The 14,836-nt window shown below is 43.8% G+C and overlaps 1 protein-coding gene across 2 annotated transcripts in view; it reads right to left on the bottom strand.

Annotated features, from left to right (window-relative positions):
• Positions 1-10,833, bottom strand: part of vps50 (VPS50 EARP/GARPII complex subunit) — a 188,420-nt gene extending 177,587 nt beyond the window's left edge. For both annotated transcript variants that reach the window (XM_056298098.1, XM_056298099.1), the window contains exons 1-2: positions 10,704-10,833; positions 10,052-10,120 (exon numbers count right to left, since the gene is read on the bottom strand). In XM_056298098.1, coding sequence (XP_056154073.1) covers positions 10,052-10,120; positions 10,704-10,736 — 102 coding nt within the window. In that variant the 5' untranslated portion in view covers positions 10,737-10,833. The remainder of the gene's footprint in view (positions 1-10,051; positions 10,121-10,703) is intronic.
• Positions 10,834-14,836: the final 4,003 nt, after the last annotated feature.

Genomic DNA, 14,836 nt, shown 5'->3' on the forward strand with positions numbered 1-14,836 from the left:
AGGACGTAGCACGTGGGAGGATCAAACTATTCCCCAGTCCCCTCCCCCCCAAAAAGGTGCACCAACTGACCAGAGGAAGTGCTACTGCAGCAACCAGGACACATATCCACATCCGGTTTCCCACCCACAGACATGGCCAATTGTGTCTGTAGGGATACCTGACCAAGCCGGAGGTAACACAGGGATTCGAACCAGCGATCCCCATGTTGGTAGGCAATGGAACAGACAGGTATGCTACCCGGATGCCCAAGATTTTTTATTTTTTTTTAGAAATGCTGTGCCGTGTCTTGTCCCATGTTGTGTGTCCTGTATTTGATGGTATCCTTGATGGTGAATTCTTTATGATGGGATTGAAGCTGCCTTTCCCTACATCTGGGATCACCGCTAGAAAGCACACTCAACAAAAACAATTACAAAAATAGAGCAGAGGCTTGGTCAGTAGGTGAGTTTAGATGGGTATGGAGTAACAGGCTAAATGATTTCAGAGTTTTCCTCTGTCTATAAAATCGTACCCACTCTGGATGACAGCAGCAACTGATCACGAAGACCCTGTTACAAACCCCTGCCTGGCCACCGACAGCTTGCCAGTTAACATCACCCTGCACTGCACCCAGTAAGTGTGCCATCCAGTTAACATCACCCAGCACTGCACCCAGTAGGCATGCCATCCACTTAACATCACCCTGCACTGCGCCCAGTAAGTGTGCCATACATGAAACTATGTGACTGTGTGTGCACATGTTTATGAGGTGGGGCTTAGGAACTTTAATTCAATGTAATCCAATAACCCCCCTCAAATAAAGTCTTTAAAACATGTCCCTGTGTGTGTAGGCGGGAGAATGTGAGCATGTATGCATTTTTGTATGTGTGCATGCATGTTGTAGTGAGGGCATGTGCATTGTGCATCTGGAGTACACACAGATGGTTATGCTTGTGTGCACGTGCATTGCTGTGTTTGAGGCTGCTGACTGAGGGAGTGGAGCCCCAGGGGAATATGTGGACAAGTGTGTGAGTGTGGAAAAAGGAGGTGTGAAGGCAGAAGATCGGTTTCTCCTCGTCGTAAGAGGGTGGGTGGGAGATGAGCAACGGAGAAAGAGCAGGACGAACAGGAAGAGGGATGAAGTGGGTGACTCACCGACAGAGTTAGAGGAGGTAAAACAACACAGAGGAGGGGGCCTCTATCCAGCGATCCATTGCAGTTGAAGCAATTCACTTCGCTCTTTTCTTTCTCTCTCTCTCTCTCTCTCTCTCTCTCTCTCTCTCTCTCTCTCTCTCTCTCTCTCTCTCTCTCTCTCTCTCTCTCTCTCTCTCTCTCACCTTCAAAGAGCTTTTACAGCTCTAAGTAAATGACTCATCGATGCACAACCTCGGATAGAAATTCCCTCCCCTCCCTAGCCCCCCTTATAAATAAAATAAAAAATACCCCCGCTCTTCCAACTCCATCCTAGCCCCACCTGTAAAAACCAAACACCAACCACGATAAGGCTTTAATCAAAATTCACTTTGAAGGATTCAAGGAAAAACGTGCCATAACTGCACCCCCCCCCCACACACACACACACAAACAAATTCAATTCTCATCATTTATTAGAAATTAGAAATCTATTTGCATCCAAAGTGTGGGATGATTAACAAGCCTTATCAAAGAATCAAAGTGGAGTGCTAATTGAATGCAGCATATCAAGCTCGGGACAAAAGGCACTCGACAATGGCGGGATGCAACAATACTCAGGCGGCTGCGTAAATAGTAACCAGGTGAGTGGAAAAAACACCCGAGCAGACGGAGGGAGAGGAGATGAGGAGGCGCTGAAGTGATTGAGATGGGGCCTATTATTTCCACTGTGTAGTTAGTCATTGATTATGTACAAAATCAAAGCCTCCACCTTGTAATAGATGAGGCAGATTTATGGACCCCCCCCCCCCCCCCCCACACACACAATTTTCCTCGGAGGTATGTTCTAATCAGCTCCAGAAGCTAGGGGTTAAACGCAGTGGTCCCCTGGGACATTAGGACGTAATCACGGTGAGAATCATGGCATGTCCAGGCTGTCTTGCGGCTGTGGGCGCGCTGTGCTAAAGGGAGATGGGATACTGCCGCCTTTCAGCTGACATGTTAATGTACCTTACCGCTGTCAGCCTGTCAGCTAAACCGCAAGAGACCCCCTCCGTGTTTGCAATGTCACGAAGTGCATGTGTGCAGTTCTGCAAGAAAAGGAACAAAAGAAAAGGGACGCTTTTCATGGAGGTGAAGGTATATGAAATTCATAGTTGCTGCTACATATGGGCTCCCACTTATTGTCATCAGAACAGCTTCGGGCTGTACGCTTGTATGACGTCACCGACTGGACTTCACAATTACCGACTAGGCTGCCATAGAGATTGTGTGGGTCCTGGGGAGTGAGCTGTGTTTCATTGTAGGATCACATTGCTAGGGGCTTTTTTTTTATAGGCTTAGACCCCACCTATATCTCAGGAAATAAAAAACAATTTACTTTCAGGTTCTTGGCCATTGAGATTAGGTCCGAGTAGTGCTGATAAATACACCAATATCAAGCGGGCTACCCAGTCACCTGTGCGCACGAACACCTGTGATGTGATTACAGTTATTCACCTCAAACCATACACAGGTGAGAGAGACGCGTGGACAGAACGCTTCATAGATGTATGTGAAGGCTAAACTGAGAGTGACCCCTACTGGCAGAAGCAGGTAACTACACGGACTGCTGGTATTCACAGCAGGGCATGCAGAAGCTTCGAGTCGTGCGGCAAGGTATTGGAAACCTCCAGGAACCCCGCCGGTTTACCGGGAGACTTTGCACCACTAAGGCCATATAAGAAGACTTTAAAGCTACCTCTTAAATGGGGGTAAAGAACTCCACACAGAAAAGATTTGGAGGGAATAAAGGGTGCCATAGACATCAAAGGTTTGATTCTTATTACTTTTATTCTCGTTACTTTCTGCTTTGCCCCCCCCCCCCCCCGTGAACTTGAGAAAGCAGCTTATACTTTATCCTGCAGCCAGACAGAGTTAGAAAGGGGGCAAAAATCCAACTGATCTATAATAACCCACAGCTCACTGACCAGCAAATCTGGGATAAAGTCAAGAAATAGAAAAACAGTCAAAGTTTTTCCCCTAGCACTGCCCAAATACTGCATGCACCAATCACTTTTTTAACATGGACTTTAAACTTAATAATTAATATTTGAGAAAAATTCACACCATCAGATCTATCAGTCTGTCTGTCCATCCGTCCACACCTTCACCCTTCCGTCCAGCCATTTTAAAGAAAGCCTATGTATCACTGCAAAATTTTACTATTAATTACTCTTTCCAAGAGGTTCAGTCACATCTGAAAATGAACAAAAATTGCAGAACATTTCAGAGTAGCAACCTCTCCTTGATGAAAAGGCAAGGTCAAAGACATGCACATATCTTCCTATTCTTGCTCCTCTTCAATCGCGCTTCCCTCTCTCTTCTTATACACAAACACACACACACACACACACACACACCTTCCTAAGACACACTTATTTTAGCCCATTACTCAAATGCTGTCAAAACTCTGCAAGCCATGTCCAAATGTTTACAGGATAACATAAATTATATTTATCCTCTCTCCAATTCCAACTCCCACCATCGGCCAGATGTTGCTTTCATCTCAGCAGGATGATAAATGATTCAAGATTTCACAGCGAGAACGGGAGGAAACATGAATGGTTGCAAACTACTACATGCATCCAGGGGCACCGCCAGGATTTCAGGGCCCAATGATCAGATATGGTCTCGGGGACCCCAACTACCCTTCCTCAAACACCACTGCAACACCACATTTCACACATGCATGCATACACGTTGTTTGCCATCATTACAACTGAAGCATTATCATATTTTTTTTCTAGCCAACTTTCAAAGAAATATTGGTCTTTTTCACATTATCTGCCTACAGTCCTCAATCATGTGATGTATTAAACTCTACCTCTGAATCCTGTGTACATATATCTCTCTATCTGGACTTTGATTTCCTCACTTTGATTTTCCTCACTTTCCTTTTTTTCTTTCACTCAAACTTTCTGTTTTGCTTCCATGAAGTGCTCTGCATCAACAGAGAAGCCCACATTATATGTATGCACTGGTATTACCCTGGTATTTTGTGTGTGTGTGTGTGTGTGTGTGTGTGTGCCAGCCCTGTGAAAGTCTGGCGGCCTGTCCAGGGTGTCTCCCTGCCTGCCGCCCAATGACTGCTGGGATAGGCTCCAGCATCCCTGCGACCCTGAGTAAGGATAAGCGGTTTGGATAATGGATGAATCGTATTGCTCTCTGCCCTCAGGTTGTTGTGTATATATTCTGTGTGCATATCTCTTCATTTCTAAAAGATAATAACCCTGCAATGAAGTATTTAGTTATAAAATTAACTGACCCTGGGCAGGCCGCCAGGCCATCACAGCCCCCCCCCCACACACACACATATATATGTGAGACAAAACATTATGACCACTCACAGGTGAACTGAATAACACTGATCGTCTCCAAACAAGGGCACATGTCAAGGTCTGGGTAGATTAGATGGTAAGCGAACAATCAGTTCTCATGGTCCATGTGTTGGATACAGGGGAAAAGGGCAGCAGTAAAGACCCGAGTGACTTTGACAAGGGCCAAATTGTTATGGCCAGAGGATCAGAGCTGACATGGCAAGGCTTGAGGGGTGCTCCTGGTCAGCAGTGTTGAATAACTACTGAAAGTGGTCCGAGGAGGGACAAACCACAAACTGGTGACAGGGCGTTGGGCGCCCCAGGCTCATCAATGCACAAGGGCAACGAAGGCTATCCCATCTGGTCAGAACCGACAATTGCACAAGTCACAGAAAATTTTAATGATGGTTATGGAAGAACTGTGTCACAACACTGTGCATCATACCCTGCAGCGTAAGGGGCTGTGTAGCTGCAGACTGGTCAGATTGCCCATCATGTCCCCTGTCCACCACAGAAAGCACCTATAATGAGCAGTGGAAGTAGGTCGCCTGGTGCGATGAGTCCCGTTTTCTTTTAGATCACGTGGATGGCCATGTGCATGTGTGCTATTTACCTGGGGAAGTGATGGCACCAGGATGCACTGTGGGAAGACAACAAATCAGTGGAGGGAGTGTGATACGCTGAGGAATGTTCTGCAGGGAAACCTTGGGTCCAGCCACACATGTGGATGTCAATTTGACACGTGCCTCCTACCTACACATCGTTGCAGATCAGATACACCCCTTCATGGCTATGGTATTCCTTGATGGCAGTGGCCTCTTTCAGCATGATAATGCACCCTGCCACACTGCACACATTATTCAGGAATGGTTTGAGAAACATGATGAAGTGTTCAAGGTGTTGGTCGCCCTGGCCTCCAAATTCTCCAGATCTCAATCTGATTGAGCATCTGTGGAATGTGCTGAACTGACAAGTCCGATCCACAGCTGTTCCATCTCAAAATTTACAGGACTTAAAGGATCTGTAGCAAATGTTTTGGTGCCAGATACCACAAGACACCTTCAGAGGTCTTGTAGAGTCCATGCCTTGGTGGGTCAGTGCCATTTTGATGGCACACGAAGGACCAACAGCATATTGCACAAGTGGTCATAATGTTTTGGCTCATCAGTGTACACTGCCTCACGATGATTGTAAAAAATGGGATCAGAAGCCCTAGGTCCCTGAAGGCAAAGAAGGAGCACACACCCTTAGGAGCACTGGTGATGAGAGTCAAAGTTTAATATGTCCTTTCCAAGGCTCACATGTCCTCTCTTGTCTGCCAGGGTCATGACAGTTTATGATAACAGAAAGTGGAAAAGAATCAACCATTCAACACTTCCCTTCTCCCAAAACACAAGAGAATATTCTACATACTAATCATGAAACACTTTCATGATTAGAATAACAAGGGAAAATCAGACCCCATTCACCCTGCACTGTGCACCAGTCGGGGGGCTGGTGATGCTGGGCCCTGATCATCCAAACACATCCACATGCTCATCACACACATGCATGCAAACACACACACGTGCATGCAAGCAAACACATACACACTTGATTTATCCTTATTATTTGCCTCCCAACAACTTTGTAATTTTTAATGTTATTACTACTACTGCTTTCGGCTGCTCCCGTTAGGGGTCGCCACAGCGAATCATCCATTTCCATCTCTTCTTGTCCTCTGCGTCTTCCTCTGTCACACCAGCCACCTCCATGTCCTCTCTCACCACATCCATAAACCTCCTCTTTGGCCTTCCTCTTTTCCTCTTCCCTGGCAGCTCCATATTCAGCATCCTTCTCCCAATATACCCAGCATCTCTCCTCCACACATATCCAAACCATCTCAATCTTGCCTCTCTTGCTTTGTCTCTAAACCATCCAACATGACCGGTCCCTCTAATATAATCATTCCTAATCCTGTCCTTCTTCGTTACTCCCAATGAAAATCTTAGCATCTTCAACTCTGCCACCTCCAGCTCCACCTCCTGTCTTTTCGTCAGTGCCACTGTCTCCAAACCATATAACATAGCTGGTCTCACAACCATCTTGTAAACCTTCCCTTTAACTCTTGCTGGTACCCTTCTGTTGCAAATCACTCCTGACAGTCTTCTCCACCCACTCCACCCTGCCTGCACTCTCTTCTTCACCTCTTTCCTGCACTCCCCGTTACTTTAGACAGTTGACCCCGAGTATTTAAACTCATACGTCTTCCATCACCTCCACTCCTTGCATCCTGGCCATTCCACTGTCCTCCCTCTCATTCACGCATAGGTATTCCGTCTTGCTCCTACTAATTTCATTCCTCTTCTCTCCAGTGCATACCTCCACCTCTCCAGGCTCTCCCCAACCTGCACCCTACTCTCACTACAGATCACAATGTCATCCGCAAACATCATAGTCCATGGAGACTCCTGCCTGATCTCGTCTGTCAACCTGTCAATCAGCATTGCAAACAAGAAAGAGCTCAGAGCCAACCCTTGATGTAATCCCAACTCCACCTTGAACCCATCTGACATTCCAACCGCACCTCTCACCATTGCCACACTTTCCTCATACATATCCTGCACCACTCCTACATACTTCTCCGCAACTCCTGACTTCCTCATACAATACCACACCTCCTCTCTCGGCACCCTGTCATATGCTTTCTCTAAAGCCACAGACACAATGTAACTCCTTCTGCCCTCTCTATACTTCTCAATCAACATTCTCAAAGCAAACATCACATCTGTGGCGCTCTTTCGCAGCATGAAACCATACTGCTGCTCGCTAATCCTCACCTGTCCTCTTAACCTAGCTTATATTGCTCTTAACCATATCTTCATGCTGTGGCTAATCAACTTTACACCTCTGTAGCTGCTACAGTTCTGCACATCGCCCTTATTCTTGAAAATCGGTACTAGTATGCTTCTTCTCCACTCCTCAGGCATCCTCTCACTTTCCAAGATTGTGTTAAACAATCTAGCTAAAAACTCCACTGCCATCTCTCCTAAACATCTCCATGCCTCCACAGGTATGTCATCAGGACCAACTGCCTTTCCACTCTTCATCCTCTTCATAGCTGCCCTCACTACCTCCTTGCTAATCCACAGCACTTCCTGATTCACTATCCCCACATCATCTAACCTTCTCGCTCTCTTTCTCTCTCTCGTTTTCTTCATTCATCAGCCCCTCGAAGTACTCCTTGCACCTTCTCAACACACCCTCCTCGCTTGTCAGCACATTTCCATCTCTATCCTTGATCGCCCTAACTTTCTGCACATCCTTCGCAGCTCGGTCCCTCTGTCTAGCCAATCGGTACAAGTCCTTTTCTCCTTCCTTAGTGTCTAACCTGTCATACAACTCACCGTACGCCTTTTCCTTTGCCACCTCTCTCTTCACTTTACACTGCATCTCCTTATACTCCTGTCTACTTTCTTCAGCTCTCTGACTATCTCACTTCTTCTTTGTGATTTTTAATGTTATTAACATTATTATTATTTTTACTTTTGTTGTTGCCATTATTGTGGTTATTATTTTTATCATTATTATTATCACCATCATTATTGTTATTATTTTCTCCTTTTTCCGAGTGTGGATTTCCCCCCCCCACTCATTGTTTTGTTGCATTTGGTTATGTCCTGTATGATTATGTCACCCCAGTGTTATTGTTCTCATGGATTTTTCCATCCACCTTTTTCTTTTCTTCTTGGTTTGTTGTCTCCAAAAAAAAAAATTTTAAAAACATGTTTTGATTGGTTTACAGTGGCTCTAGGGTTCCTGGTAGGTTCGTATTTCATGGGTGAGCCAAAAAACCTCTTACATGAATAAAGACATATCTTCCTGGACACAATCACAGTCACTTTCACTCTGGTGTGTATTACAGCACAAGAATAAATTACTGTTCTTTTCTTATCGAGGTAAAAGTATTTAATTATGTGTCAGTAGTTTTTTGTCTGACAATAGCCTTGTAATAATTTCTCCAAAACATTGGGCCTTTAAGTTGTTGTAATTGTCGGCGATTTTAACAGGTAGGCTGTAAAACATTATTTTCCTCCTTTGTGAATGCATAATGGACAGCACTTTTATTGCAATAGTACTGAACACCAGCCCTATATCTGGCACAAACAAATGATTAAGCATTACTCTTTACAACAGTCAAAAAAAAAAAATCAGCTGTCAGTTTATTATTTCAAAAGACAGTAGCTTGTGACCACAGGGCTTTTGAAATATGCACATGATCTAAAATACATTAGGAACTTTTTGGCTACACTAAGACGAGATAACATGAAAACAGATCCCCCCCAGCTAATGATCGGCAGTATATTTCATCCTGTGCAATACACAAACACGTGAAAAATTAGCAACGCCCACTTGCTTGTCAAGGACACACTTCCACACATCACTGCTCAAACAGCTTACAGTGACAATCCAAACAATGTCAACCACAAAAGACCATTTACTCGACCAGCGTGTTTCCAGTATAAACCACAACACACTGAAGAAATTATATGTGGCCATCAAAGGTTAAGTCTTTAGAAGCAGTGAAATTAAATGTCTACTTGAATTAACTTAGCCGAGTATCATGAAGCACTGTGAATAAATGGGTTGGTCACCTTCCCAGTTCTAGTCAGCTGTGCTAAGAGAAGGTCAAACTTACGAGGCAAAGCCAAAGCAAGTGCAGCTTGCAGTGAGCAGAGCTCCAAGTGAGTGAGTCCATTCCTAATATGTAGTTATTTTGCTGTCCCTTGCACAAATTGAACTACAAGTAGCTACGAGTTCTCTTGACAAATTGAACTAAAAGTGGCTTTTGACAGATCCTTATTGTAACTAATGGTGACTGATAACATTAATGATGTGGAACACATTACACATTCCTGAAATACCATCAGTGTTGAAGACCACATTCCAGTCTAACAGAAGTTTCAATGATGCAAAGAATGTCATTCGTGATAGAATTGGGCAACATGACACATCTTTTCCCAGCTTATTCAATGGAGCAATGTGGAGTTGGGATGTCCCAGATGAAAGCTTCGGAGAGCAGTATAAAACTTAAAATAATAATTAGCAGGCATACAATAAAAGGCCAAATAACTAGGTTAATCCCAAAGGCATCTCATCAAAACCAACCTCAATCACTGGAGTTGTTATGATGGAATTGCTTGCAAACCCGATTGAAATGCATGCTTTAAGCATAACAGAGTGTCAAAATGTCTGGTGTGCGTGATTAAAAAAAAAAGGTATATCAAAATATATAAAGAATTATGTGGCAATGCTTGCTTTTGTTGTATATTGTTAAATGGATAGAAACACAGAAAATAAAATAGGTTTCCCCCATTGTCTTCTCTGTCTTTCTGTCATCATACCTAAAAACACATCTACTCCAACAAAACATCTCACAATTCGAATTAGATGAGGAAAACAAATGAAAGTGGAAAAAATAACTCCAATTAGCTGATCATTTACATTATTAGTCGGTCTCTTCTATTGAAGTTATGGTGAAAATAGATTGTTTTCTAATTAGAGTTTGACATGCAGCTCAAGTCTCATTCAGCTAACCTACCTTGCTGGGAATCCTCAGGTTCTCCACAGGGCTAAGGTCTGCCATGCTTTCTTGGGGGCTTTTCAGGCCCTGTCAAGACAAAACCCACGTTTATGCTGTATATCATCCATACCAACGACTTAAGGTCTGAATGAAACAGACCAATCTTTAGCAATTTAACGGACAGCGGTCAAGTACAGTAGAAAGCTCACTGCTCCGCTGTAAGCTATAAATTATTCATAACATCAGACACCTTTCTGTGCAGCAAGATACAACCACATTGCACACAACAAAAACTGGAATTAACGAGCAGATTTCCCGAGGCAATAGACTCTGTTATTCCTAAACTATGCAGCCTGTCTAACGTTACTCAGAAAGTTGAGAACTTCCCTGAACGCCCATATTTTCCATTGTTGTGCCCCGATACTGTGGCTTTGTGATGATGCTGAGCTCTTGAGGTTGTGGACATAACGTGGCACATAAACAGAGGCAGGGATCTTTTCTACGTGTAAACAGGCGATGGCTGATTCGCGGTCGTCTGAAGACTTATTGTTGACCAGCCAGTCGTCGCATTATCTGATCTATGAACTGAGCTGTCAAACTAGCATGTTAGCTTCTGCTGTCAGAGCACATTTGGAAGACGGGTAAAATCCCGGAGACATGTTTGACTCACCTGTCGGGCCATAAGCGACTTGATCTTCTGCATCGTCAATTCAAAAATTTTCACCCCGTGGTCAAACAACTTAAACTAGAAGGATTTGTTCTGATGTTGTGAGCTCGGCCCCTTTACTACGAGACGGAAGCCATGGTTAACCGTCACATGACCAGTACATGACCCGGAAGTAGTATTGCACAGCCTTAGAATTGTAGTTGTTATAACGCACTCTTTGCCTGACGACTGTCAGTGACTTTAAATGCTTAGTTAATTTTTTTTAAAACTGCGACCTGCTAATTTGAAAATATCTGTTTATTATGTGTCTTACTTTCAAAGAGTGTACATTTTTTCTTTCAAAGTAACATGATCGGGTACACCTGTTACTATCACTCACCACTGGATGGTAGTAATTTATTCTGATACACAAACCTACAGGATACATCAAATCTGCGCTGAACAATAGGATTATGTCAAATGAATCTTCTTCTTGTTCCCTGTTTTTCAATGGCGGCCCATTGAGTCTGATGAATAATCTGTGAAAAACTACTCCCAGCAGATAAAGCAGGGTGAGATTAAAGAAGACGGATAGAGAACAGTGACGTGTGAATTTAAATTTCTAGAAATAGAATAGGATAGAATAGAATAACATGTTTTTTTATCATAGTATAATGGATTCAGCAGACCCTCAACCTCAATAATGTAACTTTATGAGTACTTTTTTTTCCTGTGGGACAGCATCCCAGTGTTGATATTGTAAACTACTAATAAGACCCGTTAGCCCCTAGTCTGACCCTTTAGCCGAGCGGTTAGTGATGTCGCCTTGTGGCGCAGTAAACCCCGTATCGAATCCCGCACCGGACAAGAAAATAACCGGTTACATTGGTGGCAGCGGTGGGATCCGGAAGTGGGTAGATCCTCAGAAATCTCTTCGGAGCGCGGGAATAACAAAGCGCGAGGGCGCGCTTCCGGGGAGGGTGACGACTGTAAACTACTAATAAGACACGTTAGTCCCTAGCAAACGGGTCTGACCCTTTAGCCGAGCGGTTAGTGATGTCGCCTTGTGGTGCAATACACCCCGTATCGAATCACGCACCGGGCAAGAAAATAACCGGTTACAATATATTAGCTAGCTTCCTCTAAAGAAAAAATAGTACAGAGTAGAAAATAATCATATAGAATATGACAGACTAGAACAGAATAGAATATAACAATAATAAAGAATAGAACGGAACAGAATAGAATGTTAGGAAATAAAAGTTGTTTTTTTATACTCGCTGTTCTAATAGCATGTGATAGTTACTGTTTTGCAGCAAATCCACCAGGGCTGGCCTGGTGTGCATGCTAAAAGTCTGCTAAACTGAAAACTTTGTAGCTTTATTTGAACATAAAATGAAACAATTTAAAATAGATTTTTTGTGACTATTTTTTTTTTATTTATACTTTAAAAACATTAAGTAGGTGGCACTGTGGCGCAGCAAGAAGGCCCTGCGTTCGAGCCCCGGGGTAGTCCAGCCTTGGAGGTCGTCCTCTGTGTGGCGTTTGCATGTTCTCCCCATGTGTGCGTGGGTTTCCTCGGGGGTGCTCCAGTTTCCTCCCACAGTCCAAAGACATGTAGGTCAGGTGAACTGGCTATACTAAATTGTCCCTAGGTTTGAATGTGTGCGTGCGTGTGTGCGTGTGTGCATGTGTGTGTTGGCCCTGTGATTGTCTTGTGGTCTGTCCAGGGTGTCTTCCCGCCTGCCGCCCAGTGACTGTTAGGATAGGCTCCAGCATCCCCGCGGCCCTGAGAGCAGGATAAGCAGTTTGGATAATGGATGGATGGATATTTCCTTTTACGAACATGAGTCATCATGTAGCCCAGTCATCTCCCAGCACCCATACAACAATGCCCATATAAAATTATATGGATATTGGCTACTTTAAAGGCTTTTACAACATAATGTTCTCAATAATTAGCAGAGAGGTCATGCAAGCCCATTGAGCTTAGTTTGTAATTGTCCCTTTGGATGTCATTTCGAGGAAAACTGTTAAAAACGGGAAGTGTTCAACAGACAGCAGGATCCGAGGCCGTGGGAACTAGAGGTGCGGAAGGTGCTGCAGCGCCCCCTAGCGAAATGCAGACAATACAGAACCATAATTTAAAATTACATACATTTATTTTAGTAAAGTGGATTAATTATTGATGTTAACCCTTTCCCTCTTGGCAAGAAAACAAGCACATAATTGATCAGAATGAATCTACCAATTTTGCCAAGGGCGAGGCATGCCACTCCCATACATGTATGAACGGTGGTGGGAACTTTCATCAGTGTCACCTCAGAGCGCAAAAACACATTTGGAGTGTTATGTATGACTGCAGCACAAGGTAAGAATGCTGGGTTGTTATTACGTGGTGCCGCAATGCAGTAAATGGGCATGATTTATCAACTGTTCGGTTCAACTGAAAATTTATTCACAAATTATTGGAGATAATTATATCAGGCGACAGGAATAGGCACAAGTCCGTGAATACTGGGATGACATCCAGCGCTTTACCTGTGCCCCCATCCATAGGGTTAGTGGTTGTGTCAGGAAGGGCATGCGATGTAAAAATTTGCCAAATCATTATGTGGATTGACAAGACCATACCGGATCGGTCGAGGCCTGGGTTAACAAGACTGCTATTGGTGTTGTGCCCTCACTGGGTACCGATGGAAACTATTAAATCCACTGTGGCGACCCCTGAGAAACATGGATCAGGGAATTATGTTTCTTTATACACGTGTATTACTTATGTATTGGAAAACAAGAATGAGGCCACACCTTACAGTTTTAAATACCCTAGCGTATATCCTGTTATGCAATCATAGGGCCTGTTAGGCCTGCAGGTTAATGTGCTTTCAGAACTTCTGATAAATGAAGCCCAATATCCTTCTACTATTGCATAGTATGCCTTTTAATTTGCTTATGCTGTGCTATAAAATTTAAGGCTGCATTTCTATGTTCGGGTCTGGATGAAATTGAATTTGGTTGAATAGCTATAGTGGTCTATTATTTTCTGGTGGATCTTGATCAGTATGCCAGACCAAGGCTAATTGTTGTCTAGGTTAGGCTATTTATAATGAATTAAATCTCTATACAGTTGTAATGGTTGTGGTGTGGTGTTTGGTGGTTAACTTCGGCTGTCAGTTTGGGTAGCACTGGCCCTTTTGTCAGAGCCAATTGTAAACGGCGATCTGATATTTATTACATGTTGACACTCCCACCCCTCCCCTCCAAGTACAGCCCCCCCCCAACTTAAAATATGTTCCTGCAGGCCTGCCAGGCACCATGAGCTCTAGTTCCTGCTTAATGATGCCCTGGGTTATTTCCCAGTCAAATGAAGGTGAGGTAGCTCTGAGCTGCGCTGATCTGAATTTACTTCACTGTTGTTTGTTATGCAGTCATCCACAGTTTGGATCCTCCCTGAAAGCATACACGGAGACGGAACAGATGGCAACCCCTACCAGGAGATACCGCCACAAAGGAACAGTAACATTCAATTGGTCAAGACATGAAGCTATAATTAGAGCTACAACAGACTGCTGCATTATAATTTCAGACAGAACCTTGTTTCACAACACATTACAGGTCAAAACGTCCAGAAAGAGGATTCACATGGCATATAACCATGTCTAGACAAAAAACAAAGCAAAAAAAACAAAACAACAAAAAAACATATCAAATATCAAGCGCTATCAAGTAAACCGTATCATCAACGGTTTACTTGATAGCGCTGTCATTAAAACCATAAAAACTCGTTGGAACTTAAACTTGCGTATTGAAGTCATCTCTTGTGTTTTTGTCTCACTCCCTACATTGCCTTTGTCACTCTCATTCTCTCTCTCTCTCTCGCTGTCTTCTCACTCTCCATCTCTCTCTCACTCTCTCTCCATCCTGTTCGCACACATACACAGGCGAACACGTGGTTGCATCTATTCGTGACCGTCTGCCTGCAGGAGCAGGTGGAGGGCCCTCTGCCACATGCTGAACCCCTTCTGTCGACGCCTCTCTTCATCCCATGCCAGGTACACGACAAATAAGTCGAAACAAGCACGTCAGGATTGTGTTCACTGAAAGAAAGCAAGGACTCACATGACGGTACAGACGAAAACAGAGCATGGAGCACAATC

Source organism: Lampris incognitus, chromosome 18 (assembly GCF_029633865.1).
Source record: "Lampris incognitus isolate fLamInc1 chromosome 18, fLamInc1.hap2, whole genome shotgun sequence".
In the NCBI taxonomy this organism is placed as follows: Eukaryota; Metazoa; Chordata; class Actinopteri; order Lampriformes; family Lampridae; genus Lampris; species Lampris incognitus.